This window comes from Pungitius pungitius, chromosome 2 (assembly GCF_949316345.1).
Source record: "Pungitius pungitius chromosome 2, fPunPun2.1, whole genome shotgun sequence".
Lineage (NCBI taxonomy): Eukaryota > Metazoa > Chordata > Actinopteri > Perciformes > Gasterosteidae > Pungitius > Pungitius pungitius.
The window spans coordinates 6,586,091-6,606,374 of NC_084901.1; the positions used below are offsets into that span (position 1 = coordinate 6,586,091).

The 20,284-nt window shown below is 44.5% G+C and overlaps 1 protein-coding gene across 1 annotated transcript in view; it reads right to left on the minus strand.

Annotated features, from left to right (window-relative positions):
• The window catches only part of ccdc146 (coiled-coil domain containing 146), a 47,171-nt gene that overhangs the window by 15,000 nt on the left and 11,887 nt on the right, over positions 1 to 20,284 (minus strand). Inside the window, exons 3-18 of the mRNA XM_037460795.2 lie at positions 16,751 to 16,833; positions 15,967 to 16,182; positions 13,510 to 13,567; positions 11,860 to 11,942; positions 11,558 to 11,651; positions 11,374 to 11,441; positions 10,464 to 10,691; positions 10,242 to 10,331; positions 9,968 to 10,064; positions 8,654 to 8,746; positions 8,147 to 8,314; positions 7,471 to 7,559; positions 6,517 to 6,681; positions 6,132 to 6,207; positions 5,411 to 5,559; positions 5,061 to 5,289 (exon numbers count right to left, since the gene is read on the minus strand). Of these exons, the coding sequence (XP_037316692.2) occupies positions 5,061 to 5,289; positions 5,411 to 5,559; positions 6,132 to 6,207; positions 6,517 to 6,681; positions 7,471 to 7,559; positions 8,147 to 8,314; positions 8,654 to 8,746; positions 9,968 to 10,064; positions 10,242 to 10,331; positions 10,464 to 10,691; positions 11,374 to 11,441; positions 11,558 to 11,651; positions 11,860 to 11,942; positions 13,510 to 13,567; positions 15,967 to 16,182; positions 16,751 to 16,833 (1,986 nt within the window). The remainder of the gene's footprint in view (positions 1 to 5,060; positions 5,290 to 5,410; positions 5,560 to 6,131; positions 6,208 to 6,516; positions 6,682 to 7,470; positions 7,560 to 8,146; positions 8,315 to 8,653; positions 8,747 to 9,967; positions 10,065 to 10,241; positions 10,332 to 10,463; positions 10,692 to 11,373; positions 11,442 to 11,557; positions 11,652 to 11,859; positions 11,943 to 13,509; positions 13,568 to 15,966; positions 16,183 to 16,750; positions 16,834 to 20,284) is intronic.

The window sequence follows — 20,284 nt, forward strand, 5'->3', positions numbered from 1 at the left end:
CTGTCATGTGATGAACTGAGGCGTTTGTCAGGCTAAAGTTGCAGATGCTCAGAGAGGCGGACGGAATTGACAGAAACCATCTGAGTGGAGATGAGAGCGGCAGCAGATGTACTGGCGCAGCCACTGATAACGGGATAGAGGAAGATAAAGTGAAGAGGAGCCGAGCAAAGGCAGCATGGCGTTCAGAGTGACGAAAGGAGGGAGAGATCGGATGCGAAAGCAGAGGAGAAAGATGGAATCAGAGGGACACGGGAGATGCAGAGACCAGCAGGGGCCGGGCATATCTGCAGTTTTTCACAGAGAATATAACTTTGCAACAATAACAATAAGACATTGTGCAGGGTGCAAGGAGTCGAGTACATGAGGTGGATTAGAACTGAATGACCATAGTAACACAGTGTACTGTATCGGGAATGCTTCGCACTTTGTGTGTGCAGCTTTATAATGCAGCTTGCAGTATTTTACATATTTATTTGTTAAAAGACGTTTTGGGAAGTTTGGGGAAACAGTGCAGGAGCTTCAAACCTGATATTCCCTCAACAAAATTAAGTAATATTACAAGCTGTTTTGGAACTTGCTTTTAAATAACATTCCTGCTTCAATATTAATGAAAAACAAATCTTTATTTTTCACTTATTTTTCTCTGGATTTGGTCATCCTGCAAACCGTTATGAAGAGTGAACATTTACTTGTAAAGAAACCCCGTTGAATTTGAGATGTTTTTATTTTATTCTATGCTTTAAATCCAGATGACCTTTTCAACCTGTATTAGAATCTACAATACGTGTGTGAGCGGTACGACTGATCCCAACATCACACGCAAGCCATTTAAACAGTGGTAGGATGGATGGGATACAGCCTGTCAATGTGACCCTCCTTCTTCTCCCCTCATCTCTTTTTTCCTTTGGTTTTTGCCCTTGCACGTAACATTTTCATACCCGACCTCCTCCCTCTGTTGCGCCGATATTTGTCTTTCTCTTTGCATTCATCCGTCTCTGTGTCAGCGCCTCGGTTCTGCCCGCTCGCCTCGCTGTTTTCCTCATCCGACTGTCACAAATAATTGCCGCTTTCTTGGCTTATGAATGCTGTAAAGCATTCTACGCGCATGCGACAGCAGCCACGCAGAATACAATTTGCATGCAATTTCCATAATTCACGCTCAGTAAGTGGTTTAGCATGATGGCTTAAAAAGCCACATAATTGATGGTACACTGCATGCTGAACAGTATAATAACATAGATGAATAATGACCTTATTTACATACCACTTCCAAAAATTAGGTTACAAAGTTCCTTGCAATTAAAAGAGAGAAAAAAATAAATAAAAGGGACAGATCAACAAAGCAGAAAGGTCAGTAATGTAAAACATTAAAATCATAATAAGGTTACGAAAGGTTAATTGGCAGAACATGCGAGCAGATGAGCTGAAGCTTTCATAATCCCCGAAATGAGGAATACATTAAAATTAATTTGTGCCTTTTTACTTGACCGAGTCACAAATATTCAACGGCAGGTCACAAAACATCAGAAGCAGACATATTGTTAGTTAACCTGTATTGTCAAACTAAAGCAATGTTGCCCTGAAGGACAAACAAGTCAGCTGTTGTTTTTCGAGCCGGAGTGTATATATATATATGCACCGGGCGTATTCTGGGGGCTTAGTGGTGTAAGAAAACTCATTCACAACCTTGCAAAAAACATGCATTAAAACATACAAACAAGCTTCACGATCAATAAAAGCATCCCATCGATCTGAGCAGACGCCGCAGAAACACCTTGTCAGATCAGGCAGCCGTGATGAAAAATAGATATTAAAAGTCGAGGGGTGTAAACGATCTTGTGGTAAAGAAGATATCTGTAGAATGATACCGACTGACTCAATTCCTCAGGCAAATCGCTGCAAAGTCTTGAAGATCTCTGACAACAAAAGCCCCAACTCCCCCACCCCCCACCCCCCCTCTGCGACGCAGGAATAAATAAAGGCACGGCTCCTGCCTGCAGAAGACCTTAGGCTGCGTCACCATCGTAAGACACCAAGAGAAGAGATGACCAGGGGTCAGAGGGCATCCCCTGAGGTGACTGCACAGGATCTGGAGCAGTAGCCCTAACAGTGGCCATTAGCGCACGACGGTGGTGGGAAAGTTCACCTCTGAAAAAGCCAGATGCAGAAAATGGCCTGAGAGATCGGCACAGAGGATCCGCAGGTCCAATTTACTGTTCGGTCCAACGAAAACATGTTGTTGAAAGGCCGCTCTCATCGAAATCTGGGATACATCCCAACTTGTCTTGAGACACGCCCGAGTACGCTCGAGGGTATTCGAGCGAGCCGCGTGAGGAGAAGCCCGATCAAAGTGACTTACCGAATCACTTTCAGGGGGTTGCGGAGCGCAGTTGCTTCAAACTACTCAACGGGAACGACAGTCTAGTAGAACAGTCTTTCCGGGCCTTTTTCATTTCGCTGCCCTGCTCGCCTTCTCTGCCTTCCCTCTAACAGCACACGCATCAAGACACGATTCCCGGCGGGGTTTTTCCCACTCTAATGAGTTCAAGACGGCATTTCGACAAAGATTTAAGAGAGGGACAGACGCGACGCCGTGACTCACTGCCACGGGGACAGTGCAGTGTGGCATCGGCCCATTAGGAATCCTGCTCCATTACCGAGTGTGCGTGCGTGTGTGTGTGCCCCATAAAAACCTCATTGTTGGGGATATCATGTGACTCTGTGACACCAACGCATGGGTGGTCGTTAGGGCGCCGTCGAACTGTATTCAGATGCCGCTGGGAGGGTGCCATCGCAATTGCTCAGAACACTGCATCCAGGATCCGTGCGTGCGTGCGTGCACGGCCCACGTGGACGCACCTGGGCGCGTGGGTGCACCTGGGCGCGTGGGTGCACCTGGGCGCGCGTTCTAGATGTCGACGTGCCAGCGACCCGTGAACAAGTAGCAGATTCTGAATCCATCCTCCAACCTCAGAGGCTTTCATTGGCTCCGAGGAATTTTAATTGCTGCAAAGTAAACAGAGTATATTGAACTTCAATAGTGTCACAGATGGCCCCATCTGTCTATGTCAAAATCCCCCCCCCATCAAAAAAAGGGAGCGGGGGAGGGTCCGTCTGAAATGAGCAGATAAACTGGTCACAGATGAATACGAATATGCAGTATAAATATATAACAAAATCGAACAGCAAGGCAGTTGCATGGAAATTGAATTTACGAAAGGAATGAATTCAAAAGTAGGATGAATCTATTCCCAGAGCCTCCTCAAATAGCAGAGACTTCGGCAGCTGCATGTGGGAGAACAGTGATTTAGAAAAGGAAAAACCTCATAGTGGCGCTAGAGGTAAAATCTGGAGAAAATCACCCTGGGCTGCATGGTTTATCTTCTGGGGATCACAAATTTACTCAACCGAAACCAAATTGATAGAGTGACACTCCTGGTCGCGCAGCTGGCACAGGACAGACAGAAAGAATGTTGTGGATTTACGGGCAGGAAGGGACTTTCTAGCCGAGTGACACAGCGGATGCCTCGGGGCAGCAGGAACGGAACGACGGCCCGGGAAAAATGGAAAGGACCAGAAAAGAGAGAAAAAACAGGGACGCAACTGACGCGGCAGAAGGAGCAAACAGATGGAGGAGAGCAGCCCATGATGAAGCACTGCGTTCATCTAAAAAGAGCACAAGACTCCGAACCAGCCACTCACATCCACAGCAGCAACACACAAGGGAAACTCAGCGTGTGTGTGTGTGTGTGCCTCTCTCTCTCTCATTTTCCTCCTTCTATGAGTCCGTCACTCTTGATATCGCAAAGTTTGATTTGTGTTATTTATTCATGTGTGTCTCAGGCTATAAAAACCCGTGCAGTGTTTGCTTGTTTGGGTCTTGTCCCTCTCGGTTTAAGGCCTTCGTCTCCTTTCCGCGTCTCTGTCCGCAGCGCTTATTGAGCAGGAGTATTACTGCCTTTTTTTGTTCTTACTTCTGACAACGGCTCACCTGAACTAAATGGAGTTGGAGGACCGGCTCCTGAAAGCGAGGCGGTGGATCGACCTCTTTTGATGAGCGCTCAAAGAGGTAGTAACGGTGCGCAGACCGAAAATACCATTGAATCTGACAAATGGTGCATTTTCTCTGTCAAGAGGTGTGTGCGTGCGCACCGTGGCTTTGTGAGGAGCTCTCTCCTTGGAGAGAGGAAGTCAAACGGATCTGGAATATGCTCACTGCAACCAGTGAAGTCGAATAGGGACAATGATTTTAAATCATTATTTTAAAGAAAGACAGGCAAAGGAAGCCCTCCGACAAAGCGGATATTTACAAGAGCCTTTCAAAAGTCTCATTATAAGGAGAAGCGCTCCAAAACAGAGATCTGCTCATTAGTGGTGCTTTTAGTGTCAATCTGCTGGTGTCTGCGTGTTCCAAGTATGGTCTCGGTTGGTTTCTTGACCAGCTGTTCATTTTTGGAGTTCCCCAAAACTCCACATGAAGTTGAGCAACAACCTGCAACACACTAGACACATGCAACTCACTTAATTACACAATCGTATTCTTCCAGAGAACCTACGACGACTCCTGCTGACATCCCATAAATGTCTCACATTGTTGTTTTTTTACAAGGTCACACACACACACACCCCCAGACATGCAGCTGCAGAAAATCGTCTTGTCTTCTCAGCGCAACTTTGATCATCTGATCGCGCCAGGAGGAAATAATTGCCTGACTGCCTTCAAAATAGGATTTTGAAACCACTGAGCTCGGGCCACATCACGATGTAGTCAAGCTGTGATTGGGCACCGGGGGGGGGGGGGGGGGGGGGGGGGGGGCGGACAGGCTAACACTCGAGGCAAAGCTCGCCACGGACAGATGGATGCAGGAGCGAACGCGCTGTAGACGCGCTGGAGGCGTCCTATGAAATATGTGAAACGGACCTCACGCTCGGGATACAAAAAAAGCAGCAACAAAAGTAACTACATCTTCATTTGTTGTAGGCGGGGACTGAGAGGAGACACAGGCAAAAGGGAGAGTAGGCGTGGTTTTTTTTTCGAGGGTGTGTGGGAGTTGCCCCACCTCGGTGCGGAGCGCGGCGATCTCGGCCGCCAACTGGTTCGCGACGGGCACCTCCTTCTTCTTCAGGTCTATCCGTCTCTTCTCCTCGTTGATCTCCAACCGCAGGTCTCTCATCTCCTTTTCCAGGCCCTCCAGGGTCGCGTTTCCCTCGGCGACGGCGGCCTCCTGGAGGTTCACCTTCTCGTAGTAGTTCAATAAGACGTCGTCGTGCTCCAGGAGCTGGAGGCCACTGCACAAACACACGCACACATACACACACACACACACAAACACACATTGCATGACGTGTGTGGTTTGGACCTTTGGTCAAATTCAGGCCACGTAATGTCGGCTCCAAATCATAGACATACAGGAAGTTGCGGCGCTGTATGGCCGTTTCTTGGTTCTTGTTCATTTCCAGAAGTGCCTGCTCTTTGAGGTTGGTTGTTTGCGTGAGTTTCATCAGCTCCAGCTGGTTGTCTTCGTACTCCTGAGCGACCTGCCTCTGCTTCCAGGCAACCTGGAAGACGGTAAAAAAAATAATCTAAAATTTGTGTGATAAACGCTTTTGGAGCCAGCTCTTGTTGATTTAGGACACGTCTCAACTCAAAAAATGATGCTCAAACAAATATAAAAAAACACCTCTTATATGCTTCTTTGTGGGTGGAATTTCTTTTTTGGACAGACAGCATTAGGAAATTCATTAAAGGGCGTGTTTTTGCTTTTCATTGCAAAGGAACGCATCCACATGACATTAAATAAACTTTACCAGACGACTGCATAAATCTTCCCAAACTATAAAGTGTGCACGGCTTACTGTTTAACAGTCTCATGAAACCCACAGATTAACACCAGGGAAACCGGATGTGGGGTCTGCCTCCTCACCATCTCTAGAAGGGATCCTAAATCTTGTTCAAGACAACGGAGTCGAGCTCCCTCAGAAAATAGTCAACAGCTCTGTGTCTGAATATCTGAATACTGCCAAATTAGGGAAACTGGCTTGAGGCAAAGAAGAACCACACTGTGTTTTGACTGGTCTCATCTTTCATTGTGTGTGTGTGTGTGTGTGTGTGTGTGTGTGTGCGTTTGGACCTTGGAGATGTCATTGTGCAGTCTGTCCCTTATTTTGGAGCTGTTAGAGATCTTCATGCGGACCTTTGTGAGGGATCTGGAATGGACACACGCAAGTGCACATACACACACACACACACACAAAGAAGAGAAAATGAGAGAAATTAGTGCGCAGAGTAAAAAGGGATGCAGATATAGCTTCAGTGATGATTACCAACAAATGCACCAGTGGAGAAAAAGACCAGCAATGCGGTCCTACCAAACTGCTCCTCATGCATTTTTGGAAAGATTATTGCAAATTTGTTGCACTGCAAATAAGAGTATTTCATCATGGATTCCTTTGCCCTCTTTTCCAAATTTTACAAGACCGGCACGGACCCTCCCTCTACAAAACCTGTGTACACACCGGCCCTTGCTGATGACCACGGTACGTTGGATCTCGGCCTCATTTTCCAGCACTTTGATCTGCTCCGTCAGCTCTGTGGTCGTCTGTGAGGCGCTCTGCTTCAGGCCGACGTACTTCTTCTTCTCGGCCGCGATCATGTCGCACAGCTTGCGGCGCTGCACAACTCTGAAGGGAGAAAACTCTTGATTAGCCATGTACCAAGCTCTAGCCGGGGTACAGCGGCTGCCCGTTGCTCCCGACGTCAGGGGGGGGGGGTTGTCCACGTGGGAGAAAAAAAAACGTGAGTTCCACGATGATCGTGGCGCCGTCTTGATATCACTTAACTTTGATCTCTCATCAAAAACGATCAGCGTAGTGAAGTACGGCAGAACGTCTCACAACATTGAAGAACATTCATGTTTGCTATTGGTGCAGGACATGAGAGTTGAGAGCTGTGAGGGGAATTACAGAGAAGGGAAGCCCAATATTCTATAATCTGATTTTGCTGGAGCGGGTGTATTCTTCAGGGCGGATCCATATGCGACTGTGAACTAATTGAACGTTGAGAGGGTCGGCTCTTGCACTTGGGAGGTGCCAAATGCATTAGACTGTGCCCCGAACACTAAAGTGTGACCAATTAGTAAGTCGGGCTTTTTCTACCCTGACAGCATGTGCAGATGTCTGAATTAATCGTGGTCCCAGCTGTTGCAGAGATCAGAGGAGCCAAAGAAATAACCAGGGATTCAATCATCAAGCACGTCAATATGCTTTAGGAATTCAACGGGCAAACGCCATGGAGATGTGGCCGCTTACAGGTGCTAGTTGACCCCGGATTATGAGACATGCGCCACCTCTCGCAGGAGTAAGACACGTAACAAATTTGCTGCTTTTTAGGTCATGTTGCATCACAGTGGTTCGGCATCTCTTCTGGTCTCACAAGGAAATAGAAATGGAAGAGAGGAACAACAGGGACACCTGCGCTGCAGCATGGTGTTCAGCTTGTCGTGATCCGTGACGATGCGGGCTCTCTCTCGCAGCTCCTGCTGGATGCGCTGGTTCAGCTGCTGTGGGCGGAGTCACACGGGTAAAAGCACTGAATCGTCACTTCTGCGCGGGCCCGAGTTTACGGGCGTCCTCACAAACGTCGACCTTCAAAATCAAATTGTTCGGTTTAGCGGCTTTTCTTCGGACATTTGGAAGACAGCGTACCGCTCTGGAAGAGATTTGCGGTTGCATGACTCCGTGTTGGAGGTAGTCATTGTCATTACTTACTGTTCAGGTAGATAAATACTGCAGTGATGAGATGTTAGAAGAGCAGATCGTTCTGGTTTCAGCAGACACGAAGAACTGTGCACCAAAAGTAATTTCTAACCAAAAGATCTCTGCCTTCGACTCAATTTTGCAGAACTTAGATTGCTTGGTGTCTCTCTTTTCAAATCGTTCTGAAATGATCACATAGTGACAGTAATATTGTAATGGCAGAAGAGACATTTGCTCTCTTTGAAACGGGGTTTGACATTTTTGGTCACATTCATTCTTGATAGATTAATCCTATTTTTAGTTTCCCTTTCATGTGTTTGACACTTGGGGGTCTGCTAAAGGTATTCAAAAAGGCACAAATGATGACATGAACAAAATATTTGTGTTGCACCTCAGCTCGAAGCATTTCCCGGTGCTTCTGGCCCCTCTCGTCCACTTTGATCCGGGTCAAACATCTGAGGTTATGGAGTTCTTCTCGGAGGCGGTTTGACTCGCTGAGCAGTCCCTGGATCATCCCACACTGCTGCACCTTCTGGCTCTCCTCCTCAGCCACAGATAGCTGGTGGAGACCATCATTCAACACTGATATCAGCTGATGAATCCAACAATTTGACTACTGTTGAGAGGCTACTGACCGCAGAATTGGACAGCAAAGGTTATTAAAACTTTCTGCGGAAAGTTGGAACTATTCCCTAAGGCGATCATTATAGTTTTTCCTAACTATGTGACATAGGAAAAGATAAAATTGCAATAAGATATATAACTCAATAGAATCCACACTTTTAACACAACCTTTTCAATCTACAATGATGGGTTTGTTAGAGGGCCACTGCAGTAATTGCATTATATTTTACAGCTGCTAATGATAAAGTGTCCACGTCCATGTGCGTCGTCCCACCTCGTTTCGAAAGCGGGCTTTGAGAGCATCCACCTCTTTCTGAAGCGCCATCCTCTGCTGAACACTGGCCTCTTGTTTGGGAACAGCATCTAACTGGAAATTTAAGTCAGAATCAAAAGTCTGTTTCAAATTGTCAGTGTGCAAACCGATCCGAGTGTACATCAGATCATGGATCTTTGTGAAAAGATATAAAATTGTATCATCATCCGCTGGTCTGGTTGTATAATAGTCCATTAGCCCTTGCACAGTGAAGAAGAAAGTACAACGAGGGCCCAGTGTAAAATTATAAAAATATAAATCAAATTCAGCCAGTGCATAATTTATCCCACATTAAACATTGGCCGCAACATAATTAATACCATACATCAGAGTTTCTGTGAGACCTTTTTGATAGCCGTTGGATCCAGTGACACTCAACGAATTAAAAATGTATGTGCTTGGGCTCCTCTCTGCATCACCAGGCCTCCTGTGGCGCTACAACGCTAGATATTTGAAATCTGTTAGTTCCTAGAAGAGGAAGAATCAGACTAAATAAGGGGGTTCAAAGCTGGGGTAGGCAGTATATTTCTGGCATTGTTGGGGAAATGAATTCCACAATTCAAAATAATGCAATATTTAAGAATTTTGTAATCCAGAGGGGGCTTCTCGGCTTTGGGAAATCTATCCTATCACAGGCAATTTCAGAGAGAGGGTCTTGCTATTGGCTGTCCTACATATAGATGCGCTTTGGTGAAAGCCTAATTCAACAGAAGACTATCCGATAGTGATGATTTGCTATTGCTGCCCATATGGCCACTCCAAAAGGTAAGACACAGCTTTGTTTGGTATATCACAGCCATCAATCACACACCTGTCTGAGACAAATATTTTTAATCAAACACTGTCGAATCCTCATCTAAATCACAGACAAGTGCTTCGTTGTTCGTGTGATGGTTGGTATCGATTGGCAAATTAAAAGGTTAATGAATGAATGCTCTGTTTATTGAATCTCTCCAATGCATAAACTACCTGACGTGTTACTGTGATTTCCTTTCATATTATTACTGCTCGTAATATTTGCTGATGCATTTCCCATGACTCACTCTCCCCTTATTCGCTCTTCTTTCTCTTTAAAAACTGTGTGCATCAGTAAAATAACAGGAAGTTCCATGAAATAAAAAAAAAGACATTTACTAAAATGTTCCCCCACCTGCGTTTCAGCCCTTTTTTTATAGCCAATTTTCCAGACTAATTGCCAATAAAACATAATGCTTCAAACCATCAACAGTGTGCGCGCACTCTATATTCATGGAAAAGTAACACTCCACAGGTCACCTTTGCATGTAACTCAATGTAGATGGACTGCGTTTGCTCCAGCTGCTCAGAGGCCGTGGTCAACGCGTGCTCCATCCTCGTCAGCGCTTTCGACTGCCTGGTGACACACAAGCACATTTCAAATGTGTATCATTTACGCCGTCACTCGAGAGCATACCCACACGGGACACTAAAACCACCGGTTGTTGGACCGAATGTCAAATAGATATGAGGGACACACATTCACTGCGTTTCTTTAGGTGCACAGGGGGAAAACCTCAACGTCCCTTTGTACCTCTGCTTCTCCTTGAGCTGCACCGATTGGCTGTGGTGAAGGTAGATCCCGTCGTACGCGAGGCTCTGCAACTTCATTTCCAGTATTCCCCTTGGTGGTGATTAAAATAAATAAATAAAAAACACCTCGCATGACCTCACGCGAAGAACACACATCCAAAGCCTCTCTTTAGCTCCCTTCTGAAGCTCTGGCCATGCTGTCTGTGTGTGTGTACGTTTGTACCTGCTCCCCATGAATTCAGCCTCTTCCTCCCTGCTGAGCTCCAGCTCTTTGAGCCGCTGCCTGCGCTCCCTCTGACAGGCATCTCCTCGGGCCCTGAGAACGTCCAGCTCCCCACTCAGCGCCTCCTTCTTGAGCATCAGAGAGCGGTTTCGCTCGTCCACCTCCTTCACTTGCTGCTCCGTTTCCGATCTCTCCACATCAAGGGCTTCCATCTTCTTCATTGCAGATCTAATGCGTTTCCCAGGAGAGAAAGGTTGGACATTTGAAACACACATATTGCTCTTTACTTTCAGTGAAAGAGTGCACATCTTGTGAAAAATAACTGTGTGTGTGTGTATCCCCCCATCTTTTACATACAACCCCAAGAGCCCCTCAGCTTTGTGAATTTCAAATCACAAGTCACAGCTCGCATGGCTCATAGAGGCAGTTCCACGGCATCCCTTGCAAGCCAAATATGAATTTGAAATTAACATAAAAGAGACTGCAGTGTTCCAGTGGAAGCATTCTCTGGTGATGAAGGGGCTTTCGAATGCAGCTGCACTGGAACAACAACAAAAAAATCAATGATGTTTGATACATATGTTTGTCACGTTATTTTATTTATGGTTTTATTTTATTGATCTTACGGGGAAGTGATGCATCTTGCAGATAAATAAAAAAGTCAGTTGCATAGCAAGCCCAAACAAACGTTTACACTGAGTAAAAATAATTGCCCCGTCCATGTGGCTCAAGAGGAAGGAGGTAGATTGTAGAAGGATTTGGGCCAACGGACATAGAGTGACTTAATTTTCTAAATAGGTCTCTGCTGTTTATTCTATCCAGTGTTGTCTGATTGCAGCACCCTCATTGGCTCATTTGTATTCCTGTTGTTTAAAAGGTATGAAGAATTTTAAGGGGTTCATGTCCTTACTGCTTCTCTGAGCGGCTCCTTTCCTTCTCCTTTAAAACTTGGATGCTGATGAGTCCGGCTTTCTCAGCCTTGTTAGTGACCCACAAACACAAATGGAGGGAAGCAAAATATACATTATTTTATTGAGAAGTACGTTATCTCCACTAACACACACACACACACACACATAGTATCAAACACAGACCTCTTTGAGCTTTATGATCTCCATCTTGTCTGTGAGCTCTTTCTGTTCTTTCAATATCTGCGTTTCATGGGCTTCCACATCTTCTGTCAGACTTCTGTGCACGGCATGAGGGCAAGATACACACAAAAATAATCCTAGTTATCTGAAGAATCTTGATTAACACCGCTTTAAAAAAAAGTTTCAGCAGCTGCGTGTTAAGGATAATATGAGCACACTGATTAAGACTTAAAAGACAGACCCACAAAAAGACAACCCTGTGAAGAGTTAAGAGTAAATGTACACCCGTATCAACCTGCAAATACCTGACTTCCAGTCGCCTCTGGTAAACCTCTTGCTTCAGATCCTCGTACGTGTCCTGCAGGGTCTTTGTTCTGCTCTCCAGCTCCTGGAGGACGCACCAGCAGTATGAACATCGGATCACATATCAAACGTTTACGGCCAACGATGGCGCTTTAAAATTGAGCTCACGGAAAATACCTTTGTCACTTCTAACAGCTTTTTATCGTCAGTTCTGTTACTGGTTCTCCATTGATGCCCACAAGCAGGAGCATGAATGCAAAAGCTGTTTTTGTAGGCAACCTCCACTTTAAAACTAGTGCAAACAATTAAAAATGTATGTGAGAATTCTGTAAAGAATATTTTATTAATAATGTGTGTGATTGTGTCATAATTAACATCCCACTCAATGATGTTGGGCTTATTTTACATTCTATTACAACGGGATATTTTTTCTTCTCAAACACTTTAATTAATTTCCCGGACTGTCTTGGCAAAAGAAAGTCAGCAGCTTGTGGTATTTAAATAAACAGAAGGAGAGGGTGCATTTCAATGCACACTCCTGACGTTGTACATTTTGAGGATTGCTCATGGGTTCTGGTGCCGTGTGCATCCTCAGTGGTGATGCAATGCTTTTGGCCGGTCAATACTACCACTTTTTTAGTTTGAGCAGTCGAAATGCTGCAACTCTTTACTGCAATGTTAGCTCCCGACAGAGTAGAAAATCAGCTTGTGGAGCCTCTTTTTAGAGGCCCAATTTCAATGCCACTCTTACCGCAAACCCTCATACAAGTACACATGGGCATGTGAGTCTTCTTTTTCTTATTTGGTCCCCCGAAGGTTACCCAAAGACAATGCAGTTGTTACACACTGGGGAAACCAAATTAATATGCATTGTGTTTGCTTTGTTATTGGGATCAGTATTTAAACAGTAGTTGCATGCCATTGTAATCCCCACAACCATTCAAAACCAAGCTCATTAAAGCTGCGGAATTGATTCATTGAGCCGTGAGCTTAGGGTTTTAGGTTTTTGTTTCTATTTAATACACATATTTTGACGTATCGATTTTAAACCTTCTTTTGCCATCAGCTGCAGAGGAATCCTCACTTTCATTAGGTTTGATGATCATGTAATTGTGAATTCAATGCTACTTGGGACTGGCCTGAAGTGTCTCACGTTGTTGCTCTTCGTGATGTTTTAATGCTGGTGATTAAACAACTTTAGCTTAAATACAATATGCAGATAATCGTTTTTATTATAAGAGATTATTATTATGACGTTGCACTCACACTTTGTGATAGCAGCAACTGTACAAACACCAGCCTAATTTTGGCTCGGACATCTGTACATTTTTCTGTGTCATTTTGCGTTTGTGGATGATTATCAGCCATTATAAAGTTCATTTGTCAATTCTCAATCAATAAAAGTCGAAATCCTCAAGTATTAAAGCTTCTACAACAAGTAGGCCGACATTTTGTCGGATGGGAAGATTCTAAATGACTATATTTCAGCTTCAAATGGCTCCAAAAAAGCTGATGGGAAGTCCCCACATTGAGGGATTAAGCCTCGATGGAGGCTTAAAGCAAAGCTCTTATCTTTCCTCTCTGAAGAACGTCGTTGCAGCAGTAATCCGCTCCTCTGAAACCACACCTGGATGGCGCAGCGATGAACTTACAGCAGGTTTCAGCTGAATCTCATTCTCTTTCTCCAGATACTGCTTCTCTAACCAGAGACTGCATAGGGGTGGGGGGGGGGGTTGGGTAAGGGGAGGTAGAGAGGAAGTACATTGGTAACCAAAGTGAGTTATTAAGAGAAACAAAGGTTTCGGTTCCTGATTAAACAGAAACAGGCGTGCAAAGACAGGAACAGGTATTTGACTTTCTTCGGAGAAATGCACGGGTTTGTAGTTTCCAGATGTTTCCGATGTTTTGCAATTCTCTGAATTAAAAGAGAAATGTAAAAATGAAACAGAAACCAGTTTGGGTGAGATGCAATGGAACTATTATTGAGTTAATTAAACAAAACAAATAAAAACATCACGCCTTGCACACCCATAATGAAAAAAAAGGAGCAACCGTATGTACAAGTTTTCTGGTACATACATCCAAAAGACCATGCATCAAGTAGCTCACATAATATAAAAGAGCATATAAACACATAGTTTCTATGAATTTTTCATCACCCTGTGGCAAACGCTCTTTTGAGTAGTTGATTAAGGTTTGTATGAAATCATTTTGAGTGCGCTCCGTCATTGTGCAGCATAAGGTGTACAGCAAAGCAAATGATATTAATCTTCCTGACAAGCTGATATATTGGCTATAAACTGACATGGAGGGAAAGCAGCGTGCATGCTAAACTATGTGACTGGAAAAAAAGGCAGAATTTCTGCGTGTCTCTCTGGCCGAAGATGAAGGCCGATAACATTTCAAAACGGCACATGTGCTCTGTGAGCATCTGCCTGTCATGTGCAGAGCGCTGGCCATTTGGACAACAGGAGGAGAGGAGGGAGGAGGAGGAGGGGGGGTAGGAAGAAAAGAAAAGTCAGGAAGGAGGTTGGAAGGGAGGGGATGAAAGACGGGGCGGAAAGAAACGAAGAAGAAGCAGAAACGATGAGGGCACAAGAGATCTCCACCACCAAATACTGTTACAAATATTAGGAGCTTCTAATCCTGTCTATTACAGCATCCTCTGAGAATGTAAGTGGTTTTTATTTAATATTTCAATTACCCCCGGGCCTTCGACTCCGTGATGAAAAACCCCCGTATGCCACGGATCACATCTTTGCATTACAGTGGTGAGTATATATATATTTATGTGCTGGGGGTGGTTTAATATAGGCCGAGGCAATCCGGGCTCCAAAGCTATGAAGAGAAGATCAGACATTAGACCCGATTAAAAAGGCGTCAGGCTGTTGAGTGCAAATGGAGCGTTTGGAATATTAGTGCTGAATTCACTTATTTTTCCCTTTCTCCCTCGGACTTTCTAGGACACTTCTGTGAGCTAATTACTTACTGACACTGTTTTCCGTGCTCAAATCTTGGTCACTGTATCTCGGGTGCTCATACTGCCAGGAACATCTACACACCCTTCAATGCTGCACTCAAACCAATATTTCAAGTCGCTTCATTGCCGACCTTTTGACGGACATTTCAACTGCTGCAATCTAGTCCGAATACTTTCATTTTAAAACGAGTAAACCGACATAAAACCTGGCTACCCACAGGGCGCAGACACTTTCAGCTGCCTTTATCATTTACATTGCAACGGAAATTTTGACCACGCCACATGCAACCTGCAACGAGGGGGGGGGGGTCAAAAAGTCGACATGGCTCGGCCTCCAAGGATCAGAAGTATAAAGGTTTGGGAGCCGTCATCCGTGTTACCAGGTTGCCTGGCGATGTTCCAGTGACCTCCCTCAAAAAGCACAGTTTGTGTACAGAAACACAGTGGAGAGAATCCTGGAGCCCAGTGTGTTATTTTCCATCGGCGCGTGCGTGACCCTTTGGACCCGCCGATAGTGGTGTTGAGTGAGTCAGAGGAAGGAAAAGAGAAAAAAGCTGCCCGCAGAAAATTGGCTGCGGTGAGAAAAGAGACTCGTGGGAGCGAGGGGGGGGAAAAGTTTAGAGGAGGGGAACAGAAACAAAAAAACGCAACCAGTGCGGAGAAAAGAGCAAGGACTCAAAATTTCACCCCCGACCTGCTCTTTTGTGTCATGAACCTCGAGCAGGCAACTGTAACTCAAACATTTGTAAAAAAAAAAAAAAGTAATTGCAATAAAATACTGATGCACATACCCCCCACACCCCCCTCAAACACATAACCAATATTATTTACTCTGTTTCGCCTTCACCTCCCTGGTGAAGATGAATCAAACCTCAGTGTTTGGCTTCAAGTTGCTTACAGTGTGTGTCTGATTCCTAGGAATGGATTGTCTGTTACTGGAAAGAAACTTGTTTTCACCACACCGGTTTCACTTCCTCTGATTCTTGTGCGTGCGACCAATTGGCTAAGTTTGTAATAGATGTTTTTCTTGAATCGAATGCCCTTCTTCATCCATAGAGTTGACATTCGATTGAATTCAACTTGCAGCATGAGTGATTGCGGTAATAATGTGCATATTATTTACATTCACCATTTCATTCGGTGCCGTGTCTTGTACCCTCTGTCCTCAGAAGCTTTCAGTTGGTTGTATGCCTGGAGGAGTTGTTGCCTCAGTTCATTGACCTCGCTTTCAGGATCCGCAGAGGTGCCCTCCTCCTCCGTTCTCACCACCTCAGCTCGCAGCCCTTCCAGCTCAGCACGACACCTCTTTGCCTCTCCCCAAAGGTGGATCTCAGAATCCTGGGTGCTACGAGATGAAAATTAAAATACTTTTTTTTAGTAGGGTGCAGTACACAGATACTTGCGCCTTACTGCATTCTAACAATACAAAAAAAGCCCCATAAAATGTTAGGTTGGCGATGTCATGAAAAAGATTTTGTCTGGAATTTTCAGGGAAAACAAACCAATTGAAAATGATTAAATCCATATTGGTTCAATGGCATATTAGGGTTCCATTAGGGATTTGATTGACACAGCCTATTACAGTGTACGGTGGTGAATAATACTGCATCAGTTACATCCTTGCGTTCACCTCTTGGCTCACATTAGAAGTTGTGACCCCAATCAAAATGTCTCTTTAGAAGCCAGTGGCTTGTCACAGACGCTTTCTCATCCGTATACGAGTGCAGCACAACCAGATCTGATAATGCAGCCTCCTTCAAGGACACTTCAGTTGGACGGGACTTCTCTACCGTGCTGCATTCTCTGCTTCTTTGCATTCATGACGCACCTCGAAAATACAACGCACACACACACACACACACACACACACACAAGCGTGTCAAAGAAGGGTGTGTTTTAACGTGAAATCCTACCTCTTCAGAGTGTCACAAAGGAGCAGGCAGCTGGACTTCAGTTTGGCTGCTCTGGTCGGGCTGATTTTGCCTAAAGACAACAGCTGAGCAGTGCAAAAAAAACAGAGATATTACTGTAACTGGTTGTAAAGAGGATCTTTCAGGTAGTGTGCAATATGATTGAGTTTATTAGGATTGAAAGTGTCAACAACAAATGTGTGCCCAAAAAAGCCCAGCTACAGCCAGACATTGCAGCAGTCCTAAAAAAAATGTGGCTTCATCCTATTTGGCAAAAGAAATGTTCCTGCCTGGGTCGGCCAGCTCAGGTTGCACCATTTCAAAGTCCCAGAGCTGCCTTTATAAAAGATAAGATATCAATAGAATGTCGCATTCTTTTTTTCTGCACAGAATATTATACAGGACAATATTGCTTTGAATCAGACAATTCGGACCAGTAAGCGCTTTTATTTTTTTATTATTATTTATAGGTACAAAATGAAGTTCCAGAAGTTGGAAACTAAATTAGGAGTTTCAAATTTCATAACGGTACAAATCTTTTTCACAAACATTGCTTTTTTTGTGTTGTAATAGGCTCAGACTTCAGGTACGTCGTAATAAAAGAAGCTCTTTCATATCTGCCTGGACTCGGCAACGCAAAGTGTGATCGAGCACAACAAAGCCCAACTCCCCGACGCCTGTAAAGAGGATTGGACCCGAGCTGAGCTGAATAAACCTTAATCATCCCAGCCGATATCCCACTATCAGACCACCGGATCACCATCCGAATGAAAAAACGAGCCCCAGACTCCCTGCAATCTCACGAAAGGAGAAGAAAAATCTTTGAGAAGGGCCCATTCGCAGCGATAAGTGACTACAGTTAAGATTACAGATCCCAATTGACCCGTATTGTTTTGAAAAAGTTTAATCGAAAAAGTCAAACAGCTGTGGAACCATGCTAAAAGGAAAACAAAAAAACACCACCAAGAGAAAGGCATCCGGTCGACAGCGCTATTAAAAAAAAAAAAAAAGAAAAAAAAGGGGAGAGTGATCAGAAAGAATGTCTCTCCGTGGCAACGTGGATTCGTGTGTGTAAACAGTGAGAGAAACAGTGTTGTTGCCTCTTATCTGCAGAGCCAGATAGAGTAGAGTGGGGAGAAATGAGGGATGGCCTCATCTGTATCAAAGGGCTGCAGAACCGGGGAATATCTCAGGTCAGACTGTGTAGCAGGTAATCTAACGGCAGTAAACACACACACACACACACACACACACTGATAACTCTCCCGGACTTCAAACAATAGGGACAGCCGATGACGTTTTCAGATTAAATTATTTTGCTCATCTGGCTATTGTCAAATGTTCTAGCAAGTGGCCGAGCACGTTCCAAGGGGCTGAAAGGACGGAGATACGAGTGTAATGTAGATTAGGGCTCTTGTTAATATGATTTACTCTGATGTTTTTTTCCAGTCACTTTGCATTAACAGTCACCTAAGGTCACGCCACTACGAGTAAAACACCCAACTGGCATTACACAATCTGTGTTTGAAACATTTGAAGTGTCTTGAAATGGTAAGTAGTTCATCTGTTCCGGATTAGGTTTAACTGCAAACTTGTCGTGTACTCTAATTTTAGGTCTTGGAAAAAAAAAGAAAAAGAAGAAAAAATGGAAAAAGAATGTTTTCCGGGAAGTGAAAAATGATCTCATCGCTGTGAGAAAAAAAATAATTCCACACTCAATTTGAGGCTGAACAACACATGAGATATGTTTGTGATTTCATGCAACGTGGAGGACACGCACACCGGGGATGTGAGAGACACGCTGGCCGGGCACTGGGCATTTATCAGAGAGAGAAGCAGCCTGAAGCGGTTTCAGGCTGCCTCTCTAACTACGGTGCCAAGTCTTATCGTGAGCAGCACAGCGTAGTGGATTCTTTTCCCCTTTGTGGGGTGGCTCGCATGAGGCTCACATGTGGCAGACCATCTTTGAAGGTGCGATGGAGATTATCCCTGGAACATAAGAGATATTTATACAGGCACACGTGGAATGCACATACGCCTGGTACCCCCCCCACCACCACCACCACTACCCCCTCAAGCATGTGATCTGTACTGCAGAGGAGCAAAATAAACCTTCCAGTAATACCAGCGCGTGGGGGGGGGGGGGGGGGGCTGCAGGTAGGTTGAAGTGTATAAGAAAAACAACCTGTGGGCTTTGATACACCGCGCCCTCGGGGGGTGGGGGGTGGGGGGGGTTCACTATGCTGGTGGAGAGGTCCATCATCCCTCTCTCTCTCTCTCTCTGTGTGTGTGGGTGCCGCTCTACCTCCGTGTCCTTGTGTTGGCTCGCTGAACTGAAATTGAGTGTACAGCTCGATTGAATCACTTGGTTCGACAAAGTTTTGCGCTGTAATGTCTCCCTTTTCTGGCGAGTCCCCCCCCTCACCCCCCCGACGGGGGCCGAGAGCCACTTACGTGGATGAAATCAATTATCCGAAACGGTGTCACTTCTCTTGAAATATAACTTGGGCGTGACACGTTCAAAGATCCAGCTCCACAAATCACCTAAAACACTGCAACACCAGTCACGTCCCAAACAAATGATCCGTGCCACGTTAGGACTGTAACTATAGCTCTTTAAAAAGGATGCAAGAGTGTAAATGTCACTCTGTGAGGGTCGAAAATGATAATAATCATCTATTTACTATGCATAACACAACATAAACTATTTGAATAGCTCAGTCCTCAATTAATTTTAAATGGCCCATGAAATTGCCCTTAGGGTAAAAATAATGAAGAATAAATTCATACAGATGTTGTGGCCAAGTATTGCAAAAAACATGATATCCACTCTCCGTCTCTCTCAATCTCGCCCTCAACTGATATTAAAAAAACCAGATCATCTCATTTCAAGGAGGTTCCCCAAACAAGAAGTTTAGGATGTTACTGTTAAAATGCGGGCTCCTGCAATGTCCTATTTCCCTTAATTAGAAACAAACGCAAAAATGAAAGTTATTCATTCCAGTAGAACAAAAGGAATAAATCCAGCAGTCTCGATTAATGAAATCAACTTACAAATGCGAGGCGAGCAGAGACATTTGGGGTTTAAAAAAAGAGGCTGATTTGCATCTAATTACAAGGGCATGTTGCAGGTGTACCTTTCTGCTTTTAGCTTGAAATCACTTTTATATCATATTGGAGAGAGGCTGTCTAGATTCAGTCAGAGTTTTCCTCACTCAAGAAGGGAAAGTATTGAATCAGGAATTCACTTAATAACAAAAAAAGACATGTAATGTGATGTAGGGATTCTTTTCTTTTAAGACACAATGTGTTTAACTGAGCATATATGGAATTTATTCGATTTTATGTTGATTGGGATTCAAACTGAAGTCTATGTTGACACTTTTGCTTAATTTGAATCATGAGCTTTGTAAATAGGCGGCAATCTCTTCGGGTCTCCAAAGTGAAGGCAATGCTGGAGTGCTTTAAACTTACATTGTTTTTATTGGTAATGAAGAGGCAACTCCAAACTATTTCTCACTTGATTTATCACCTCAC